Raw genomic sequence first — 24,990 nt, 5'->3', positions numbered from 1 at the left:
GGGTTCATAGGATCATCTGTTAAGTGAACAATACGGCTTTAGATCTACAGGGTGTCCATAAAGTATCAATCCAATAAAAACAAAAAATTCCAAAGTCTTAATAAGACTTGTTCTATGGTACACATTGGTTTACAAAGTTTTTTTAGTTTTTTTTACGCCATATGGGCACCTCAAATTTTCTTAGTCGCTCACTTCTTTCTATCCAAACACTGTCTCCATAAATTTCTTTTCTCATAAATTGACAAAAGTGAAGGTGGATCTCTTCCATACTGTTCTGTAGTTTTGTCTGTGTATTTGATTTCGTTGCAATAAATCATGATACACTTTGCGTCTTCTCTTGAGGAATAACCATTTCTTAGGGTTTATTCAAAAGGATGCCTCTGTAATCAACAGGATGCGTGAAATAGAAAAATGCAATGTGATTACAAACTTTTAGAACCACTGAGTACAACAGAACAAATTTAATTAATATACTGTATCAATTTCCTTTGTGATTGAATTTAAAAATGGACTTTATCTACCCCCTAGGTAGGTCCATATTAATGGCGGTGATGTATTTGGTGGATAAAATATCAACAGCATCTGATACAAGCACACTGTTGATATTTTCATAGTCTTAATGCCGTGGACAAAATAGACCAATACAAATAATTTATTTCAAGTAAAATGTTCAATTCAATGGGCTAATTTATGATTAAAAATCAGCTGAACTCACTGATGCCCTGGACAGGACAGCTCTTTGTGTTTTGCACATTTTAAAACCTTTTCACAATAAGGCCCATTCTGCAGTTTGCCAATGTAGAATTTTTATTTTGAAAGGGCCAAGGGAAGTGTTTAGTTTATGTTAGCAGCAATTGACAAAACAGTATGCGCTGGAGGAACTTTTCTGAAGGTTTGGGCTGATGGCTCCACAAAGAGCTGGTCTGTACCAGACTGAGATGTGAGAGGAGGGGGCGGTGGCTGGAGGATGGGAGATGAAATTAGTGATCCATTTGTGACTGTCCAATCAGAGCTCCCCTTCAGGACCAAACTCTGGTTAAACTCAAATGATGAATAAAATCTGCTCTTGACCAGATTAGGTTCACAGAGTGAGTTACCATGGTGACTGACTCAGAGTTTAGGTTAACTCTCTCTGTGAAACTGAAAACTGTGGGTTGACCATGGATCTAGGGGTTGACCTCTTTTCAGGGTTAACAAAGTCTGAGTTTGGACTAAACCCGCTTCTTGAAGTAGGGTCAGTATCACCCAATCACCTGTTTCCATGGTCCTGACTCTGGTACCCAGATAGGTGACACACACACCAAAAAGAAGTGGCCACACAAAAACACACAGATGACTTGGGCTAAGGGTTAGTCTTTAATGACTTTCAACAAAACAAGTCCAGTTCAATGACATGTTTTATATAAAAAATACTATCTACAACAGTGCGAATACAAAAGTAGAAAAATATATTAAACATGGGACTATTTACAGTGGTTTCACAGATCAGAGCAGCTTCAGGTGGGTAGGAGGGGCCACCACTGAGGAGCCCCTGGAGCCTCAGAAGAACATCCTAGAACAAGACAAGAACAATGTCAGAAAACCAGAAACACAGGAACAAACAGAGAGGACAAACTAAAAGGACAAACAGAGGACGTACAGGGCCAAGGGGAACAGAGAGGACACAGAAGACAGTCAAGGGACATACTCAGGGGACAAAGAATAATCATAAATGATGAGTTTAACTTTTATTAAACTACTCTATATAAAGGACACAAGACATACAGAGAGGGGACATAGACGTAGAACATGCAGAGTGGGGAATACACAGGATATACAGAGAGCGGACCTGCAAAGAGGGGACATGCACTAGGGCATACAAAGAGAACCTACAGAAAGGGGACCTACACGAAGAACATACAGAAAGGGGACCTATGCGAAGGACATACAGAGAGCGGACCTACTGAGAGGGGACCTACACAAAGGACATACAGAGAGGGGACCTATGCGAAGGACATAAAGACAGCGGACCTACTGAGAGGGGACCTACAGAAAGGGGACCTACACAAAGGACATACAGAGGGGAGACCTACACGAAGGACATACAGAGGGGAGACCTACGCGAAGGACATACAGAGGGGAGACCTACGCGAAGGACATACAGAGAGTGGACCTACAGAGAGGGAACCTACACAAAGGACATACAGAGAGGGGAAATACAGAGAGGGGACCTACACGAAAGACATACACATAGGACATGCAAAGGCTGTGCAATTAATCATACTCATAGTTGTAATTTCAATAATTTCTTAATTACAAAACTATCAATAAATCTTCTGTTTGTTGAACTCTGTGACTGAGTGTTTTGAATGTTTTGACACCATTGCCCCGATGAAGGTTAAAATGGTTAAAGATAAGCAGAAAGCGCCATGGAGGAATGATGACTCGGGAATGGGCCGAGCAGGAATGGTGCAAGTCAAAACTTCAGGTTCATTATGAGATTTACAGAGAAAAGATGCACATGTACAACCACAGTTTATGTAGAACAAGGGAGAGGGATTTTTCTGACATTATTGGAAGTTGTAGTAACAACTCTGGTGTCCTGTTTGCAACAGTAAACAGATTAACAAACCCCCCAGCTCCACTGCCGTTAGAACTGATTTCCAAATCTAAGTGCAATGAGTTTGCAGTGTTCTTTAATGACAAGGTTCAGGGCATTAAAAATGCCATTAATTTCACAATGCAAATAACACCTCAGCAGCCACCTAGACACTTAGACTGGTGACTTGGACAGTTTTGTCAGTTACAGGTGCAAAGTGAGTCAGTTCTGAGTTAATTTGCATACTGCCTCGATGTGTTACCCACTAAATTTGTCTGTGCTCAACAGTTTGCTGTCACCACTCGTTTGCATAGTTAACATGTCACTTCAATGTGGAACATTCCCAAGAACTTTGAAAACTGCGGTTATCAAGACTCTCCTAAAGAAGAGCAGTCTTGATGCCACAATATTAAACAATTACAGACCAATCTCTGCCGTTTTTGGGAAAAATCTTCGAAAAAGTTGTTTACCAACAGCTTATTAACTTTATCCAAATGAACAACTCCTTTGATGTTTTCCAGTCAGGTTTTAGACCCACCACAGCACTGAGAGGACTGGGTGGGCATCTCTGGTATAGCACTAAGCTGGTTCAAGAAAACAGGGAGTACTTTGTTGAAATTGTAAAATGTGTCTCAGAAAAAATGTCCCTGACCTGTGGGGTGCCCCAGGGGTCAATCCTGGGACCCCTGTTGTTCAATCTCTACATGCTGCTGTTAGGCCAGTTAATATGCAGCAATAATGTGTCTTACCACAACTCTGCAGTTGACACTCAGATCTATGTCTCACTGCAGCAGGTGAATATGGACCAGTGGATTCACTCTGCCACTGCATCCAACAGATCTGTCTTGTCTGAGTTTAGCTGGAGAAAGTTATTTTGCATCCACACACTGAAGTCATGAGAAAGTGTTGGCAGTTTTTAATTAGTTAGTGTTAGTTAGTGTTTTTAATTTCCATAATTGTTTATTGTGGAACCTCACTGAAGGCATCAGAACTATGAATGACACATATGGAATGTAGTAAACAAAAATCAAAATAACTCTAAACTTGTTTTAGATTTTTAAAAACAGCCACCCTTTGCTTTGATTACTGCTTTGGACACTTACCATTTCTTGACAGCTGTGAAGTGAAAATCAATTCAGGAGACTTCATCAAGAAGCTCATTAAGAGAAGGCCAAGGTTTCCAGCGCTTCAACAAAGCAAAGGGTGGATACCTTGAGCAAAGTATGTATCTGTGATAATATTATTGCCATTCATATAAAGTTATCACTTATTCACTCATTTGAAATGCAATGTCATCTGCTTAAACTTGATTAATTATATCTTGCATCGTATATTTGATGTCTTTCGTATGCATCTAAAATGCAGAAAGTAGTAAACAAAGAAAAAAAATAAAAAAATTGAATGGACTAGGTGTGTCCAAACTTTTGACAGGTAGTGCACTCAGGACCTAAAGTGTGGCCGTGTCTGTAGAGAGGAGCAGGACCTGTAGATGTTGGGGTCCAGGAGGACAGCAGTGTCCGTGGGCAGTTTGGACAGATGCACCACTCGGGTCTTCTGCTGGAGCCGCTCGCTCTCATTTACCCATACGTCGGGCAGTCTGCAAGCACAACACGCAAAACTCAGCAAAACAAAAAGTTTTTTTAAATGACAAAATATAGGAATGCCATAATGATTTAATTGACCGTATACTAAAGGCCTCTTAAGGAACTTTACCTGATTTTTACAGTCTTAAAAAGGTGTAAAACCAAACTAATTCATTTTAAACCATTTGCAGTGGTCCAAAAATTATTCACCACAATTAGTTTAAATAAGTGCTTTTCATAACTCTCAAACCAGAGTAAAGTTTTGCCATGACATTAGAGCTACTACCATGCCAACATGCAGCAGACTTACTTTGATCTCATGAGCTGCTTATACAATATGTACTTTAAAAGATTTATTTATTTGGTTGGGACAATGCATGTTAATGAACAGACATGATTCAACATGAATGTAAACACCAGATTATAGCCAAAGGCTAATTTCCAACTGTTGTCCTAAGGGCTGGGGGCACAAAATTTGTGCTTACCTGCCATTTAATTTATAGATATAGGTTTAGCTTCATTTTTATTTAGTTGTAGGTACAGTGTAGGCTTTAGCAGTAGCCAGCCGCAGGGGTAGACTTGAATGTTGAGTGTTCTAGTCTCCAGGCCCTGTATTGATGGGAAATAAGCTTCTTCTGTGTTAGACATCCAGAGCCTCACTGCACTATCGTCCTAAAAACATCATGAGGTACATTCCAACACAGAAATTTTTTGAGTGTAGGGGTCTGAATCTTGGCCATTTGAATCTGATTCTTTGATTCCTTATTACTGATATTTCTCTTACTTTGTAATGCCAAAAGAAAGTAATTTCTTTCTACCTAAGGGAAGGATTTTGGGCTATCCAATTCAGTAATTTTATTATTATGCCATTTAAGAATTAATATGCTCAACTAGAGGCCAAGAATTTGTATTGAACGTGTAGAAAACCTCCACACAATAGAGACTGCACTGGCACCATGGGTGCTGGTCTACAAAGAGAAAACTCACATGTCCTCAGGAGTCCAGTGCAGCAGGACCTTGACTTTCCCCGAGTCCTCCTTCCTCCGAGCAATCACCTGTGACACACAGACCGGGGATTTATTCGTCATCGCTACACTTTCGTTAAAGAACACATATTATGCTAAATCATGCTCATTTTAAACCATTGAGTAGCTGTAAAGTTATCTTTATATCTTTTTAGACACTTTTCAATTCCAGTTTAGATACGCCGTTTTCATTTTCTGCGATCTGTTACATTTTCTCAATCTGTTGCACTGATTTTCAGTTCAAGTTCAATAACTTTCGTCTAATTGCTCTCCAAGTCTACCATCATGTTTTGGCTTGTAGTCCAAACTCAACATGAAGAAAATGTGCATTTATAAAGTTCAGTTGTTGTCTGCATTATCCAACATGTACAGGTAAATCAGCCTCAAGTCACAGAACCTCTGCCAACTACTTGGATAATGTTTATTTTTCAGGGAAATGTGCCTACAACCTGCCCAAGATGTTTCTGAGAAGCTTTTTTATGTGTACACCACTTCAAGGAGGAATGCTTCTCAAACCTGCGCCAGTATAGCAATGGATTTGCTGAAAGGCTGCATTTAATAGAGGGATAATTTCCTTCTGTCCAGTTGATGCAGCAAGTCAATAACTACCCTAAAATAATGATAAATGGTTTGTATGGTGTCTTTGACTTTAGCAATAGCTTTGAATGTGATTGTTGTTTGTATATCTGTCTGCATCAAGTCTCTCGTGACTTTGTGGATTAAATACAGAATTGACAACTGCCCCTTTTTTAAAATTTTCCTTTCGTTATCTTCCACCTAAAAATGCTAAAAAGTTAGTTAGCTGTAGCTTGTAGCTCACTAGGCTAATCAGTTCTTTACATGCGTGCAGGCTACTTGTTGGTCACAGAGGTAGATTTGGTATTTAAAATTAGCTTTATTGTGTAGTGTTATGTTCAAACCACTACAAAGTATAAACACTGTGGTCTTTAGGAGCCAGTCCCGTTATCACAGGCGAGGTGGAAAACGTTTGATGCATTTTCAATGGAGGAGATGGTAATGCTACAAGTAGCTACAGAAACATGTAAATATTCCTGCTGTGTCTGTTGCAAACGACAACCAAACACCCACACGTGAGCTGTAAGAAGACATAAGCTGCTATATCAAATGTTTAGACATGCAGTTATCACATCAACACCTATGAACAGGCCATGCTTGGTGATATTTGTTAAGAGATAACGGAAAGACCCTGCCTTGAAGACACCCTAGCAGAGACCCCTTAGAAGAGAGTTTAACAGTGGATATTCCATCAGATCCACAGGGTTATCCATATGATCCTGAAGATTCACTAACTTTTGTCAGAGGTCATGATGAGATGTAAGTCAAAGCTCCAATTACTAATTGGAATTTTTAGCACAGCCGCCAAATGCATGCATCATAGTGCCACAGCTAATTTGCAGCACAGGGCAGTAATAACAAAACATTATTGTATTGCATTTGCAGAGTAATGAAGTTGGAGAGTTATCACATGGAGCTCAAACGTTTGAAGCGGAGCCTTGCGTTCCTGAATGCTTATGGTAGTCATTAGTGACTGACCAACATCTGCGAATCCAAAAATACCTGAGGGAAAAGAACGTCAGTCATCAATATGACATGTGGCACATTGAGAAAGGTATATTAGTATAAACTGAATTTTGTTATTCAGTTTCTGTTTGGTTGTTATATAATAGTTTTGTTCTTCAGGAATCTCCAAAAAGATGGTCAAAATGGCTAAAAACAAAGACAGAACTAAATGTCCATCTACTGGACTGCTGCTTGTACAACACCAGAGGAAAGATTAGCAAAGTGGATATTAGTCAACCATGTCTGAGATATACACACTCACGACGATGCTGCTTTTCCTCTGTGTTTACAACCACAGCAGACAAGGGATAAAAGCAAATGGTTGAAACCAGTACTTCATTAATTTAATTATGTAGCAATAGTATTGTGTTTTTTGCTGAGACTACCTGGCAGCTATGCATTTCAATGAGAACATTGGACGTTCGCAAGCAACAAATCACCTGGGGGGCTCATGTACAGGGTGTTTTGCCCCAAGTATTAAAAGGCAGAAGGCATTGCAAGGCCAATCAAAACTGAGGCTACCTTTGGTAAATAATTGCTGTTTAAAACTATTTTGCATGCAAAAAAATTACCACCACAAACTATACAGTTCTCTCCCATATCTGCAGTATTTTAATGACAGCTGTGAAAACAACAAATATCAAACATCACAAATAACTTAAAAATAAAGTATTAGCCTCTATAATTTCGGAAGATTATAGAAAATAAAAACACAGACACTTTATAAATGGAATATTTAAAACTTTTTTACTGTTTATTGAAAGAAAAAAAAAAAAGTAAAATCTGTCAACTGGACAAAATGTAGGAGTGAAGACGTTTCGCTGCTTATTCAGTTATGGTCAGATTGCTGGTGGACATTGCCTTATACACATGTGGGCAAAATTGTTGGTACCTCTCGGTTAATGAAATAAAAACTCACAATGGTCACAGAAATAACTTGAATAACAGTAATAATAAATAAAAAAACTATGAAATTTAACCAATACAAGTCTGACATTGCTTTTCTTTTTTTTTTTGTTATTTTATTTTTTCTAGAGTTTTACTTTAGAAACATAAAAAGGACGGAGACGTAACAACAGTAAACAAAAGAAACAAAAAGTGGGTGTACAGTTACAATCTCACATAACCAACAGTCACAGGATCAGACAAATTCTGATCTTCTAAGCAGAACATAAGATTTCCATTTCTCCCATATCTTGTCAAATTTGTCCTTTTGAAGTCTGCCGTCCATCGTAATCTGTTCCATGACAAAGACTGAGTATACCAGGTTGTGCCAATCTGTACCGTACAAAACCGTATTTGCTTCCTCTTCCCATTTTTGTTTAATATAGTTGTAAGTGTTTGAGATTTTAATGACCTGAAAGTCCTTATATAATCCAGAAATCAATTTCAAACCTGAATCATCCTCATGTGTCTTAATAAAGATCTTCAATATAGGTATTTCAAAAACATTTTTTATCTTTTGGAATGAAGCTCGTTATATAATGATGAATTTGTAGAAATCTGAAGTCGTTATTATTCAACTAGTATTGTCTTTGAGGTGATTGGAAGTCCCTCATGATTTCCTTGGAAAAATATGTACAATATGTTGTTAAGCCTCACTTGATCCAGCTTTCATACAACCCATCTAATGTGTTTGGTACAAAGTCAAGGTCATTAGAAGCCCACCTCAATATTTTGATCGATTCATGCAAGTTTTTTCTTAATTTAAAAATAATAAAATTTAACCAAAGTTTCAATGGTAAATTGATCCACTGATTACCTTGTTGCATCTGTTAAGTCTTTTGTCTCCTAGTATGGCCTGAACTGGGCATTCATTCATTTTTATTTCTATTTCCTTCCACCTGGCTTCATCCTGGCTTCACCCTATTCAAACAGGGTAAAGCAAGGCCCCCTTTCTCTTTAGTCTTAGCCTCCTCCCCTGCCAAATAAACCTGGAGATTAATTTATCCCACTTATTGAATTGTTCATCACTAATTTGTATCAGAAGTGTTTGAAATAGATACATCATGCATTCACTCCAAGATATTCTATATATTCCAATTCCCAGTTTAACAGAATTTTAGAAGTTAGTGACCGAGTAGGTGTGTAATTAAAACTAAGTAGCTGTGTTTTAGAAATATTCAATTTATATCACAATATTAAGGCAAAAGTATCCAGGTAAGAAAGAAGACTTGAGACTTGATGAGTCTGGATTTGTCAAATATATCAACACATGTCTGCAAATAAGGAGACTTTGTGTTCTTGGCCCAACATCCCCACCCCGGTAATATTACTAGTTTGAGCTATACCCCGACTCAACGCCTCAATATAAATGGCAAAGCATCCCTGTCTATTTCCTCTCTCCAAGTTAAATGATTTGGAAAGGGCTCAATTTACTTTAATTCTCGCTTTTGGACATTTATATAATACCTGAATTACCCTTGTAAATGAGTGATGGAATTGAAATTTTTCTAAAATTTTGTACAAAAATTCCCAGTTAACGCAATCAAATGCCTTTTCGGTGTCAAGGCTTACAAGTAATATTTTATCCTGATTATAAACGTTTTACAATCTTGATTAAGCACACTAATGGGGCGATGGGTCCTGCACTCGAGTTTATCCTTTCCCTCCTTTGCGATCAAAGAAATAGATGCCTCATTCTAAGATGGAGGCCCTATGCCAAATTTCAGAACGTGACTGAATGAGGTTTTCATAATGGGGACAGTAAGGTCCTTCATCTACTTATACCACTCAAAGGGAAAGCCATCCAGCCCTGGCTCTTTGTTTGTTCTACAATCAGAAATGGCTTTTTTAAATTTCAAGTTCAGTTATTTCTGAGATCAAGCTATTGTTTTGTTCTTCATTTACTTTTGGTAGTTTAACTGCATCCAAAAATGCCGTCATGAAACTACCATCCACCATCGGCTGAGTGTATAACTGTCTATAGAATACAACAGTGCTTGTTGAATATCTTCCAATTTAGAGATTATAGTATCTGTTTGGGGATCCTTTATTTTGTATTGTATTGTATTTTGTGAATTGTATTGTCCAGTTGTTATTTTTTTTATTTTAAAGCCAATAACTTTGCGGATTTTCCTCCTGATTCATAATTTTGTTGCATCATTTTTTTTCCTTATTTCACTTCAGAGAATTTGGTTAGTTTCATTCTTTATTTTATCGATTACGATTTTCAAGATCGGATTTAAATTAGCTTTATGTGCATTTTCCAAAATTTTAATTGCGTTTGTAGAATTGTTAAATGTTGATTCCTTTTCTTTTTTTAAAAATGAACTGTATCTAATAATTTGCCCTCTTATGACCGTCCCAGGGAGGAGTCCTAGACCTTTCACTGTCAATTTGAAGCTTTTAGTTGTTTTACTCGCTCCCTGTGTCTGTGGATTGGATGAACCCAATGATGGGTTAAGTCGTTTGTTCAAATCACCTCCCAGAATCAAAATACCTTCTGTCTCTAAACTGATTATTTCAAAAATGTGTTTATAAAACTTCCATTCAGATCCTGGGGGGCATATACCTTTATGATTGTGATCAAACACCCTGTAGATAATCTTTAACCAGTACATACCTCCCCTCATTATCCCTTTTCTCTTGAATACACTAGAAATTTAATTGATTAGAAATCAGTGTTACTACACCTCTTTGAGCTTTGGGAACATGAAGCTGAAAACTGTTTAAAGTTCCATTTCTTAAGTTTTTCATGTTCTGGTTGGGGTAAAGCATTTCCTAAAGTAGGGTACTCTTCATAATTATTTCCAAGATAAATTTCCTCCTGTAAGTGAAACATGTACACCCCTAAAAACAAAAACAGAAATAGTAACAAACATCAAAACAGATGTTAAAAACAAAAACAGAACATACTGACTTCAAAATATAGGGCCACTTTGTTGGCCATAGGGAAGGACTACTCCATCTTCTTGAGCAAGAGCGCCCTGCAGGCTGTTATGCGAGTCTGCAGGGTCTTTAATCTTTATCAGTGACCCGACTAATATATACCCGACAAATATATTTTCATGCCCGTATCATGAAATATATAAAACTATAGGAAAATTATTGGTGCAAAATCCAAACACCATTATTTACTTAGTTATATAAAGCATTACCTCACTTTGTCTACGAGTCAAAAAATAAAAACCTTATGCTGTGTCCTCCTGACGTCAAAATGTTTGGAGTTTCTCCTTAAATCCTGGTGTCTGGGGTGCATCACTTTTCTTTCCACCCGCCGTCTGCCACATTCGCTGCTTTATTTGCTCCAAAAGCGAAGCAGAGGTTTTGACCATGTTAACAGACATTCCTCTCTTCACCATGTCCTCCGTTGCTTCCAGGGTTGAGCTGTACGTTACCGTTCCTCCGCTGTAGTGCACGCTAAGTTTGGCCAGGAAAGGCGTCTGGAATCGGATGTGTCTCCCAGAGTGCCGCCTTTGCTGCTCTGTATCCTTTACGTTTACGTTGTAAGTCTGGGGCATAGTCATTGTCCAAATAGATCTTTTTACCTTGGAAATCAAAACCCCCTGCCTGCCACGCACGCCGTAGAATATCCTCCTTCATCTGATAACTCGCGGACCTGGCCATGAAGGACCGCAATACACCCTCTCGATACCAAGCACATCGGGCGAAGGTAGACCCAAGCCGTTTGTGAGTAAAGTCTCAACAAATTTAATCACAGATGATGCTCTATCCTCAGCCCCTTCAGTCACCCCGTATATTCTGACAATCTCACACCTTGAATGCCCTTCTAGAGCCGGCAGCTTAGCTTCAACTTGAGTTTGGAGTTTTGCAAGCTCAATTAGCAGCCCCTCTGATGACTGGATGCTCTGTCGCCACCATTCGTTCTTCTGCTTCATCCATCCTCTTGCCAATATCAATCATGTCCTCTCACTGCATCTAATTGCTTCTTGTTTTCCATCCTAAAATCACAAAGCTCTTTCAGGATCAAGTCGGCTTTGCCTTTATCGTCTCCGTCTTTCACGTCGTTGTCCTCCATGTTGCTATTACTACTAGCTTGAGAATACTTCTTCCTCTTCTTCACCACGTTCCAGAATTTCTTTTTGGGCATTTTGTAATATTTATGTTACCCAACGTCTTTTAATCAAAAAACTTTTTAGTTTTGAGTTAGTCTTTGGGTATATTGTGAATTTGCAGTGGGGAGCGAATTTTCTATGCTGCCATCACTTCACCCATCAGATCAGAAGTCACCCAGACATTGCTTTTCAACCATACTTCAACAGATTTATTTAAAAAAATAAAATAAACTCATGAAACAGGCCTGGACAAAAATCGTGGTTCCCTTAACTTAATATTTAGTTGCACAACCTTTTGAGGCAATCACTGCAATTAAACAATTCCTGTAACTGTCAATGAGACTTTTGCACCTCTCAGCAGGTATTTTGACCCACTCCTCAAGAGCAAACTGCTCCAGTTGTCTCAGATTTGAAGGGTGACGGCATGTTTCATCTCTTTCCAAAGATGCTCAATAGGATTTAGGTCAGGGCTCATAGAGGCCACTTTAGAATAGTCCAGTGTTTTCCTCTTGTCCATTCTTGGGTGTTTTTATCTGTGTGTTTTGGGTCATTGTCCTGTTGCAAGACCCATGACCTGTGACTGAGACCAAGCTTTCTGACACTGGCCAGCACATTTCTCTTTTCTAGAATCCCTTGATAGTCTTGAGATTTCATTGTACCCTGCACAGATTCAAGACACCCTGTGTATCTGAAGGGAGGAGCCAACTACCCTGACACTGTAAACTGCTATTGTCTCTAGCTATTTCCAAAACCCCACACTTGCTTCCAGCAGAGGGCAGTTCCTGCTCAGAAGTCAGAGCTGAGAAATCTGTAATTAGATAACATTTCATGTTGGATTGTATAAATAAATATTTTCAAGACATCTTATGAGCAAGGGCTACCTTTTTAAAGCACTTAAAGTTGTAGATTTAACCTCCACAGCAAGAGGATTCTCGCAATATATACAAGTATGGGTAAGTGCGTGTATGTCCACGCCAGCCTCAGCTGTGCGCGCTCTCGTTCATTTCGTTGCGCATTAGTTTTGAGTTATAACTGAACCGACATCACATATCTATGTAATTTTAATAAAGGAATTATAGTCATAACATGATTAAAAGTTTGAATAATATTTTTACTTCATATTTACAATTCATTTACATTTAAAAAAATAATTGGAGTAAAAATGAGATGGAGTGCTTCTACTTCATCTTTAAATGGTTCTTTTTAAACAATATTTACTTTTATGTTATTGTGAATGTTAAATAAGCATCTATTAAGTTGTTTTTAGCCTAATAACTATGAGGGAGAAATATTGATTTTGAGGGGCCTCCATAATCTCCTCTATTAATGGGACACACTGGATTTTGTGCTCTGTTAAAATGTGTTTAAAACATTTACCACTTTGAGTTTTTCTAAATGTAAAGTAAAAAAATTATATAAAGACTTACATGGAGTTGTTAGAACAAGTAAGTATTGAATTTGTTTTCATATTTTCATATTGATCAACAGTATTTTGTACAGTTGCACAGCTTATTTATAAATAAATTAAACTGTTTACTGAATACCTTTTCATTGGAAATGGCAAATAGTATAATAATAGCCTCATCATAATAACAGTGAATTTAAAGTTAGGTATCGTTACAACTCCCTCTGAAGGATGGTTCTAATTTCCATCAATTTATTGTCCCCTCCTAGACCAAACTGAGTTTTGCCGCTGCTTTGGGTTATCGGTACTACGAAGCTGGATCACTTTCTATCACGGTAGATCTTTATGGTAAAATGCCCTGAACTCATCTCATAACCTGCTCCACACCCAGTTAAGAGTTCTCCAATAAGATAAGATGGCAACTCCTTGACCAATCAGAGACGAGAATCCAGCTGTGAGGTGAATGAGCAGCTGGAGAGAGGAGAAGAAATGGATAGAGCGCGCGCGTGGGTGCGTGTGTATATATATATATACACACACACGCTCTCTATCCATATATATATATATATATATATATATATATATATATATATATATATATATACACACACACACACACACACACACCCCCACACACACACCCACACACACACACACACACATATATATATATATGCATATATATGTATGTGCATATATATATGCACATACATATATATATATACACATACACACACACACTTATACACTGCGTTCCATATTATTATGCAAACTATATTTTCTCTGATTTTGGCAATATAAATGACAGTCATCGTAATTTTCAAGATTACAATTTGAATGTTACTGAACAAACAATGACAGCCTGACTCAATGGTAGCCTCCCAGAGCTGCAGTTTGGATGTGAACCTTCTCCTGCCCTCGTAGATCTTTCACTTGAGGATGCCCCAATGGTTCTCAATAGTGTTGAGATCAGGGGAGGATAGTGGCCACACCATGAGTTTCTCTTTTTTTAGCAGCCAATGATGCACAGGTATTCCTTGCAGCATAAGCTGGTGCATTGTCATGCATGAAGCTGATTTTGCTATGGAAAGCACAGTTGTTCTTTTTGTACCATGGAAGAACGTGGTTAGTCAGAAACTCCACATACTTTACAGAGATCATTTTCACACCTTCAGGGACCCTAAAGGGGCCGACCAGCTCTCTCCCCATGATTCCCAAAACATGACTCCGCCACCTCCTTGCTGACGTCGTTGCCTTGTTGGGACATGGAGGCCATCCACTAACCATCCACCCCTCCATCCATCTAGACCATCCAGGGTTGCACAGCATTCATTAGTGAACAAGACTGTTTGAAAATTAGTCATGGATTTGTATTTCTGGGCCCATTGGAGCCGTTTCTGTTTGTGAGCATTGTTTAAGAATATAGAAGGGAATTGAAGGTTTATGCATAATTGCAAGCTCTGGAGGATCCTACACCTTGATCTTACACCTTGATGTTTGCGGGACTCCAGAGGCACCAGCAGCTTCAAATACTTGTGTGCTGCTTTGTAATGGCAGTTTAGCAGCCACTTTCTTAATTCGATGTATTTGTCTGGTAGAAACCTTCCTCATTGTTCCTTTATCGGCACAAATCCATGTGTGCTCTGAATCAGCTACAAATCGATCATCACGCTTACATTTTCTTGAAATATCTAAGGTTTTCATACCTTGTCCAAGGTATTCAACTATTTCATGCTTTTTGGCATTAGAGAGATCCTTTTTCTTTCCCATATTGCTTGAAAATGGTGGTCTGCTTAATAATGTGGAACGTCCTTCTTAGGTAGTTTCTCCTTTAATTGGACTTACCTGGCAAACTAATTGGCACAGGTGTCTGAGACTGATTTCACTGATTTCACCTAAAGACCCCTAGACACAATACCATCCATGAATTTCACTGGGAAAAAAAACAACCTTTATGACACTTAAACACAATTTGCATAATAATATGGAACGCAGTGTATTTAGTGATTTTGACTGACAGTTCCTCGTGTGCCCTTACCTTTTCTATGATTCTGACTGGTTGGCTGACGCTAACCCAGCCCCTTGTTCTGTGAAAGCGCACGGCTTCAAGCAGAAAATCTTGTCATCAAATGAATTGTGAACCTGCTTGATGCTTATCTAGAGATGCGCATGTCTGGGTTAGTTAATCCAGATAAGAAAAACACATCCAGGATAAATTCAACCTGCTTTGTAGAATAGGCCTGGTAATAAGTTGTGCTCCTCAAGCCGATTATCTATTGAACTCTGAAGTTTCTGAGCTTTCACATGAGTGATGGCCTGTCCATATATGTTCATATGTTGTTTACATAAGCCTCAACAACAAATAATATAGGAGTGCCAACACAAAATGTAGTGTTGCGTACAACATATAAAGTTGTCACAAAGGTAAAAGAAGAGGGTGAGTAAGAGCATACCGTGCTGTGGAAGACCACGCTGTGCCCACTGCCCAGACTCTCGATGTGGGTGGCCAGGTTCAGGCAGATGGCCCTGTGGCGGATGGCATCCATGGTCTGAGCATCAAAGAAGTCATAAGGCCGCGCTGTGAGTAGAAGAAAGAGGAGACCGTGAGCAGAAGAGAAGAGAGTGTCAGCAGAATAGAGAGGAGAGAAGAGAGTGAGTATAGTATATAGTATAGTATATATCTTTATTGTCATTGCAACATGCCACATGTACAACAAAATTTTAAAAAGTGTCGAGCAGTTTAAGGTGCTAGGAAAAACAGACCCCCCCTCACACATACATCATACATACATACATCCCACCTATTTCACAATCTCATACAAATAATAAATATACAAATATATACATATATTTAGTAAGTGTGGGTATGTTTATTAAGTGTGGTTATGATGGTGGGATAAAAACTGTTCTTCAACCTATTTGTCCTTGCTCTGATCGATATATATCTCCGACCCGACGGTAATAGTTCCAACAGAGAGTGCCCAGGGTGTGAGGTGTCCCCAAGGATGTGTTGGCCCTTTTTGAGACAGTGGGACGTGGGAGGTGTAAGTCGGCCAGTGTCCTGAGAGGGCAGCCAATGGTCTTCTAAGCTGCGTTTATGACCCTCTGAACAGCTTTCCTCTGAGCCACCGTGCAGCTGGTATACCACACGCCGATGCAATAAGTCAAGATACTCTCAATACAGCAGCAGTAGAAGGACAGCAGAAGTCTCTGTGTGATGACATTTTTCCTCAGCACCCTGAGGAAGAAGAGTCTCTGCTGGGCCTTTTTCAGCAGCTCAGAGGTGTTTTTGCTCCAGGTCAAACCTTCCTCGATCTGGACTCCCACGAACCTGAAATCAGTGACCCTCTCCACCCATTCCCCATCGATGGAGAGTGGGGAAAAGTCACTTGTCTTCCTCCTATAGTCTATGATCAGCCAGCTGATCCGCGCACTCTTTCAGTACCCGCCCAGGGATACCGTCAGGTCCGGCAGCCTTCCTCGGGTTGATGGACTTCAGCGTGCGCCTGATCTCACTCTCCTCAAAAGTGAGGGTTGGGATACTGTGTGCCGGGGGTCGTTGCCTGGCTGTCTCTGGTGGCTCCACTTCAAAACGTGCAAAGAAGATGTTAAGGTCCTCTGCTAGCGTGGCGTCACCATCGGCCGCTCCCTGATTGGTCTTAAAATTGGTGAGACCCTGGACACCCCGCCACACCAGCCTGCTGTTATTACTGTCCAGAGCAGAGGAGAGCTGAGAGAAGTGTGAACAGAAGAAAGGAGAGCATGAGAAGAAGAGAGAAGAGACCGTGAGCAGAAGAGAAGAGAGTGAGCAGAGGAGAGTTGAGAGAAGTGTGAACAGAAGAAAGAGAGTGTGAGCTGAAGAGAGAGCAGAGGAGAGAAGAGAGCTAAGTGAGCAAAAGAGAAGAGAGGACAGGATGAGCAGAAGAGAGAGTGTGGGCAGAAGAGAGGAGAGCATGAACAGAGGAGAGTGTGAGCAAAAGAGAGGAGAGAAAAGATGAGAGCATGAGCAAAAGGAGAGAAGAGAGGAGAGCATGAGCGAAGAGAGAAGAGAGGACAGCATGAGCAGAAGAGAGAAGAGAGGAGAGCATGAGCAGAAGAGAGAGCAGAGTGTCAGCAGAAGGAAGGAGAACAGAGGGAGAGAAGAAAGGCATCAAGGCAGTTTTGAACAATCTGCCCCCTGGTACACACTGGAACTACAGCAAATGAAAAGGGCTGGCCCTGAAATGCCGTTTTAGCTGCTGATGTTTTTAGTTTTTAGCAATTAGCATTTTAATGTTCTTTTATTGTAGCACTCTGGGATTTTGTTTAATGAAGAGTGCATTATATTATTATTAGAAGAGAGGACATCATGAGCAGAAGAGAGGAGAGCTTGAGCAGAGCTTGAGTAGAGCAGAGAGGAGAACGTGCGCAAAAGAGAGAGCGCGAGCAAAAGAGCGTGAACAAAGGAGACAAAGAGAAGAGCGGAGGAGGAGAGATGAGAACGTGATCAAAAGAGGAGAGAAGAGAGGAGAGCATGAGCACAAGAGGAGAGTGTGAGCAGAAGAGAGAGAAGCGAGTGTGAGCAGCAGGGAGAAAGGAGACTGTGAGCAGAGAGGAGCAGCCTGAAAAACATTGTGTCACGTGGGGTAACATTGTGGTGATATTATGACAGTGGATATAGCTCATAGGTTTTTGAGCTATTTTTGTTGAACAGCTGTCTCTGTCTGTGATGAGTCTGTGTGAAATCTTGGAAAGGTTATCGTAAAACTTGGAGAGAGGCGCACTTACGCAGAGAGCGTCGCTGTCTGCACCGGGCCTTCCTCCGTTTCAGTCCAGCCTTAGATGGAGATTCGTCCTTGGCCCTGCTGTGCCCGTGCACTCTGGAGGAGCTGTGGCCGCTGAAGTGGGTGGGCACATGGCGGGCAAGGCCTCCCTGAGAGGAGAAGGTGGCTGTGCATCCTCCCACCAGGCACTGCACAAAGCAAATGAGTCTTAGAACATTACACAAACACCAACACTATCGCTTTAGTGTTGGTGTTTGTGTAATGTTCTAAGACTTCCCTGAAGTCACAAGAGTTTTGTTTTTTTTGCTTTTCTTTTCTGAGAAGGAGGGTCTAAGGACAGGGGATCTCCTGGGCTAATTATCCATTTGCTTGTGTTCTATGAATGTTGGTCAACCTGTCTTATTGGACAAAGTCTGTTTCACTGTTGAATTTTTTAACTTCCTGTTGATTACATCAATGATCCTGATAAGCCATAAGAGGCAAGTGCTGTTGTGATTTTAGGCTTTACAAAAAACATATTAAACTGGATTTGATGACATTCACAGTACTTGTAATCCCTTGGCCAGCACAGGACAGAAGGTTCACCTTGAAGGGCTTGTCCCCGCTGTGGCTCAGCATGTGCCTCTGCAGCCAGCTCTGACTGGTGGACGGAGTGTTGTACACTTTACAGCCTTTCCATAGACACACAAACACCTGCTGAAAGAGGAGCAGTCAGAGAGCATGTGTGACAGAGCATGTAACAACCAGGACCAGCCCTCAGGAGAGCACTACGGGAGGAGGAGAAAGGATCAAGGAGGAAGGTGCAGGCACCGAGGGAAGAGGGCACCGAGGGAAGAGGGCACCGAGGGAAGAGGGCACCAAGGGAAGAGGGCACCGAGGGAAGAGGGCACCAAGGGAAGAGGGCACCACAGTACAGAGAGAGGAGAGCACTAAGGAAGAAGGCACGGAGAGCACATAAGGAGGAGAAAATGAGGGAGGGGACACTTCCTAAACCCTAGGATCATTACAAAACCCTCTCGAATAAATAAAGTAACAAATAAGCAACAAAACATCTGAAAAGTCATAAACATTCACTTCTGTGTAATAACTCAGCAGCATATTTAGACTGATATTTATTACAATTGTTTGTTTAGTAATCATAGATTTGAGATAGTGAAACTAAAACACTAGTTCAGTGTGGAGTAGAGCGGAAGATCAACTCAAATTGTTGACAAATGCTATGATGGACATACTGGCCCTTTCAAAAAAGTAGGTTTAGTCCAAACTCAGACTTTGTTGACCTCTTTTCAAGGTTAAAAGTTTTACAGAGTTTTCAGACAGAGCTGACCTAAAACCTGAGTCAGTAATCATGGTAACTTGCTCTGTTAACCTAACCTGGTCCAGAGCAGGTTTTATTCCTCTAACGCTGAGTTTATCCAGAATCCATGCTCTTTTCAGGGATCGATTGATAAAGTCTTTTATTTTCTGCTAAACTCAGGGCCCCACGTTCCCCCTTGTAAAATCAATCAATTACATTACACACATTTAGTGACGTTTTCTCCTCACAGCCAATGAGCAGCAGATGACGATGTATGGCATGCCATGGTTTTCCATAAACAGACTGAGCTTGACAAGTGCTAAATGAAGACTGTGTCCCAATTCGTCAAATTCACCGTTCGAAGTACCGTTCCCGGCCGAAAATGTGTACTCCTCAATGGAGCTAGCATCAATGAGACAGCCCTTGTTGCGCAAAAAGTGACGCAAGCGCCCTTCGACGAACCCTGCGAACGGTGCATTTAAGGCACTTTGGTGAACTGGGACACAACGAAGCTGTATGGATGCAGAAATCATCACGAAAGGAACAAAACAAAAGAACGCAATTGAGGGATCGAGGGACTGGGGATGTTTGTACAAGTTACACTAGGGATGGGATGGTATACGATAATATTGCTAATCACGATAAAAAAGGTCCACAATTAATTGTTGGTGGCATTTTTTAATAATTGTGATCATCGCACACAATTATAATCGCCTTTACGGCACCAGTCTGTCTCGTGTTTCCAGTTTCAATACAATGTTTAGATGTTAGTCCTGGTGTTTGCCCACAAGGGGGGCTTCTGCCATAGCAATGACACTTGATATCTGACAGAATATAGATCAGACAGCGAGAACTGTGCTGCCCAATAGGCACAGAAGCTAACAACAATAAAGAAAGTCTGACCCGTAACTCTCCTCAGGAACGTGCCAGAGCCTCACCCATGTGCACAGATGAGATACTAATGTGTGCACATCTTATATTTTTAACTACAATAATGCAAACTGCAGAAAAAAACAACACCTTTCAAGCAATTAACAAATGAAGTCTAATTCATACAGCTGAACACGCATGTGTCAGAGCACATGGTTTGAATGTGCACTATGTGCACAGAAACAATACGAACAATTACACATGATATATTTTACCTGCAATTATGTCAATAGCAGAATAAACCAGGCTTACCGATTGGGAACAGGATCCAATCCATCAAAAAATAAGATCCTCTACTCCTAAGTCCACTGTGGAATCTTCACTTTTTGCCACGAACCGCTCCGGGTCCAAGATGCCTCTAGTATAACTTGTACAAACATCCACAGTGTCGTCGATCGCATGTTTAAGATGCAAAACAACAGTGTGTAGAATGCGCCATTATGCACAGATTTCTGTATCCACTCGGTTCGCCAGTGTCCCAATTTGCCAAAGTGCATTAAATGCAGCTTTCGCAGTGTTCGTCGACGGGCACTTGCGTCACTTCCGGTGCGACAAGGACTGTCCCATTTCTGCAAGACGGTGGCTACACTGAGGAGTACACATTTTTTGGCTGGGTATGTTTGTTTATGGCAAACCATGTCATGTGATGTGATACATCGTCGTGTTCCGCTTCTCATTGGCTGTAAGGGGAAAACGTCACTAAATGTGTGTAGTGTAATTGGTTGATTCTACAAGGGGAAGAGGCGGGTGTAAATTTTCAGTCATCTGTAGCACTGATTCGCTGTCTGTGGCTCCAGGGCTCCAGTAACCCACAACCCCCACCTTATTGGCCAACATTGGTGTCAATCACAAGCTAATGCGTGAGTTTAGCACTGAGGAAGAACGTTAGCGCTGTCATAAGTTTATTATGCCTGAAATCTGCAAAAGAATTGCAAAAAAGTGGTGGAGCAGATTTCACGTTTGGAATACTTTCCTGCAGCATATTGAAAATGGAGGAATTTATTTCGTGGACATAATTTCTTGACTGGATTATATTCTCTGGACCTATACAAAACGGATGAGGCCAGCTTTGTGGGAATATGTTGATGTTTGACAGAACCAGAGCGCTCAATGCTAAGTGAAGTCCAAATCCAAATTTTTCACTCTTCTGTAAAAATGTCTTTCCTGTCAGCACTGTGATGATTGTAGGTGTAAATGGTTTACATATTTGGAAAAACGAGCACAGCAGCTTTCATTTGATGTGTAGACTGTTTGTTTGGGTGATGCAGAAGTATTGCTGTAGAGTTGCAAAGTATGCCCGGGCCGTCGGAACGTTAATAAGTTAATAATTACTGTGATAATATCATTAATCGCGATTATTTTGGCCACAATAATCGTGAGTCTAAATTTTAATATCATCCCATCCTTACACTAGAAGCATCTCTGACCCAGAGCGCTTCGTGGGAAAGAGTGAAGATCCCACAGTGGAGTCAGGAGAAGAGGACCTTATTTTTTGATGGATTGGATGCTGTTCTTGATCAGTAAGTGTGGTTTATTCTGCTATTGACATAACTGTAGGTAAAACATATCGTGTTCGTATTGTTTCTGTGCACATAGTGTGCATTTGAACCATGCGCTTTAATACATTTGTGTTTAGCTGTATGAATTAGACTTTATTTGTCTATCGTTTGAAAGGTGTTGTTTTTTTCTGCAGTTTGCATTATTGTAGGTAAAAATATAAGATGTGCACACATTAGCATCTCATCTGTGCACATGGGTGAGGCGCACTCTGGCACATTCCTGTGGAGAGTTGCGGATCAGACTTAACAAGTGTCATTGCTATGACTGAGGGCCCCCCTTGTGGGCAAACACCAGAACTAACATCTAAACATTGTATTGAAACTGCAGAAATGAGGGAATCTGGTGCCATAAAGGTGATTATAATCGTGCACAATGATCACAATTATTAAAAAATGCCACAAACGATCAATTGCGGACCTTTTTATTGCAATTAGCGATGTCATCATATATCGTACCATCCCTAGCGGAGATTAACCTCAAGTTAATTCTAAAACCCAGAGTTAACTGAATTTCCTTTATGAAACAGGGCCACTGTCATCTGCTGACAGCAAAATGCCCCTGTGTGTCAGATGCCCTCCCTGTGTGCCTGTAGGATTTCATTCTGTTTACAAAGCAAGGCAAGAAGAGTGCAGAATAAAAACCTTTCATTCATATTGACCTGAGCAGCAGTGTTCTGGATGTACTGCAGCTGTCATAACACTCTTTTGGAGAAGCCAGTGAGCAGACTGTTACAGTAGTCTAATCTACTGGAGACAAATGCACGGATAAGTCTCCCCAAGTCTGGTTTTGACAGTATACTTTTGATGCAATGTTTTTTTAGATGGTAAAAAGCAAGCCTGAGTCCACTATTACCCCTAGATTTCTAGCCTGAGTTAAAGATTTTAGAGAGCAACTGGAGGTGACTGCTGACACACTCTCTGATAAAAGCAGCTACCCCTGTAGTTTAGACATATATAAAACATGTTGTGAAATACTTGGGACTGTTTGATTCGTTCAGCAGGTTTAGCATGCGTGCAGGAGAGTAAGCTCACCCCTCCTCTCTGTGCATCCACGTGTCGGTCCCGGATGTGGTCGGCCAGGTCGGGGCTGGAGGAGAAGGGCAGCCCACACAGGTCCCAGCAGCAGGTGTAGTTCAGAGGGGCCGGAGGTGGGACCACCCTCTTCTGCTCCAGCACCGGGTGCAAGCTGCTCACATGAAGCACAAGTAAGCCTTAAAGCGGCCCTATTCTGCAAAATCGACTTTTCAGTCATTGTCATTTACCCCCTTGAAGTTGTATTTGGAATGATTCGTGCATGTTTGAGCAATCTTTTTATTTTCAAGACATTGATGATCTACTCTTTTTCCCGCCATTGCTATGCGCCCAGTGCTCTGTACTTCTATCTCCAATTTTATTTTCGTAATTGTGATATGCATAGGATTTGACAGTGTTGTGTAATCACTGTGGTATAAATGAAAAAAAATCTGCAACTCCCTAGTGTGATGTGCAGATATCCATATTAGGGGCCAACAGCTACATGGCTCTTTGTTGTGCTGATGTTTACGGCGACGTCAGCTCAAACTGGACACTGCAGTTTTCTAATGTGGAAGTCAGACTTGTTTCTTTTATTAAATCATTTTTGATGATTTTATTTATTTATTTATTTATTTATTATAGCACAATAATCTAGGCAAGGCAAGTTCATTTGTATAGCACAGTTCATACACAAAGTAATTCAAAATGCAAGTGTTAGTGTATATTGTAGAACTATGTAGTAGGAGACTCAAGCACAATAGGTCTTCTTTAAGGTTATGTAGCTTGCCTGTGCTCTTGGAATAGGAATAACTGTCATTTTCAAAAAGGTATTACAATGTCCTAAATATGCAGGTTAAGGCTCTGGCAATCCAAGTTTATTTGTGAAACACAATTTTTGCTCAATATTTCAGTTTATACAGACAGCCCATGCCTTCAATTAAAGCTCCAGAATTCACTCACTGAGCTGCAGAGGTTGCACTAGCACTGAGTAATGATTGGTTGCAGGAGTCCTCTTGTTGTGCTCTTTTTGCCTTGAGAAACAAAACTCCAAATTTGAACATACAACTTACCAATGTTGAATAAATCAGCATTACAGTTGTTATACAAAAAAATCCTTATTTAATTTGAATATCTGGGCATGTGTGTTGTTTATGAATTTCATATCAATTCCTTGCCCTGAACTACATTTAAATCCAAACAGTCCTCTGGTGTGAAGACTCCTGCTTCTCTGAATGACAAATAAATGTGTTTATTTCTCATTTCAAGTTAAATCTCTGAGCTAGCTTGTATGCATAAACAAGCTGTACCAAACTGATCGTCTCTGTTAACAGCCTATTGTCTTTTTCAATAGGCTATTATGTAAATAAACAAAAGCCTGGAGGATGCACACTCAGTCCAGTCCAAAACTCTTCCACTGTCCACTTCTAGCAGGACATAGGCTACCGCACTTATTTTTGTTTACACTTTTGATTACTTCCGATCATTTCTACAAGTAAACCAACTTTACTGGGCTGAACACTGACCTGTCCTGCTCCGCTGGGCCCCGGAGACCCTCTCCACTTAAGTCCGGGGCCACGCTGCTGGGGCTCTCGGTCTTTGTGAGCTCCGCAGACCCCCCCGGCCTTTGTTCCAGCGGGACCCGGGAGCCCTCTGGGGGGCAGTCACTGCTGCTCGCCAAACTCCCCTGAACAGGACTCTTTTCTGGTTCAGACAGATCTCCACTAGCTTCATGTTCCACGCCGTCGGGGCTAGAGTTCATTAGCCGCGATCTGGAGTGTGCCTCGGCGGACGTAGCGCCGTGGTCTGGCCCGTTCTTACCAGGTTCTGGAGTGGACTCTTCGGCGTCAGGCTCCGAGCCGGTGTGTGCCGCTTCGCTGCTCACCTCCACAGCCGCCATGGCCTCGGGGTTGTCGTAAGAACCTTTGGTCAGAATCTGGGGCATTTTCCTCCGCGTGTACCCGTCCCGTTAACTTGGATCTGTAAAGTTGTTTGAGCGGACTGTCCTTTCTCTGCGTCTCTGCGTCCGCTCCGAAACACAACAGGGGTCCTGAGAGCGTGACGTCACAGGACGTGCACAGATCGTCTGTGTGGACAGATGTCTGGCCTGATGTCTGGCCTGAGATACTATCGGCTACCACACAATTGGTTTAATAATGCGCGTGTAGTACAACTCCAAACTCCCGTGTACGCAGTAGCAAGCTTTGAGCATGTTGAAACGTGTAACTCACAGCGAACGC

General features: G+C 40.9%; 1 protein-coding gene across 2 annotated transcripts; it reads right to left on the bottom strand.

The window, feature by feature from the left end:
• Positions 1-1,340: 1,340 nt before the first annotated feature.
• LOC117391683 (zinc finger protein aebp2-like) lies at positions 1,341-24,827 on the bottom strand. 2 transcript variants are annotated; one of them, XM_033989562.2, is made up of 8 exons: positions 24,277-24,827; positions 22,772-22,925; positions 18,539-18,646; positions 17,958-18,141; positions 15,644-15,768; positions 5,149-5,216; positions 4,062-4,175; positions 1,341-1,552 (listed from the first exon to the last, which is right to left on the bottom strand). In XM_033989562.2, the coding sequence occupies exons 1-8, from the start codon at positions 24,693-24,695 to the stop codon at positions 1,540-1,542; spliced, it is 1,185 nt and encodes a 394-aa protein (XP_033845453.1). In that variant the 5' UTR covers positions 24,696-24,827; the 3' UTR covers positions 1,341-1,539. The 2 variants fall into 2 exon arrangements, with proteins under 2 accessions (XP_033845453.1, XP_055088010.1); XM_055232035.1 differs by having other exon boundaries at positions 1,359-1,552; positions 18,539-18,649; positions 24,277-24,766.
• Between the last annotated feature and the right edge of the window lie 163 nt (positions 24,828-24,990).

This window comes from Periophthalmus magnuspinnatus, chromosome 23 (genome assembly GCF_009829125.3).
Source record: "Periophthalmus magnuspinnatus isolate fPerMag1 chromosome 23, fPerMag1.2.pri, whole genome shotgun sequence".
Lineage (NCBI taxonomy): Eukaryota > Metazoa > Chordata > Actinopteri > Gobiiformes > Gobiidae > Periophthalmus > Periophthalmus magnuspinnatus.
This window is presented reverse-complemented; position numbering and strand designations above follow the sequence as displayed.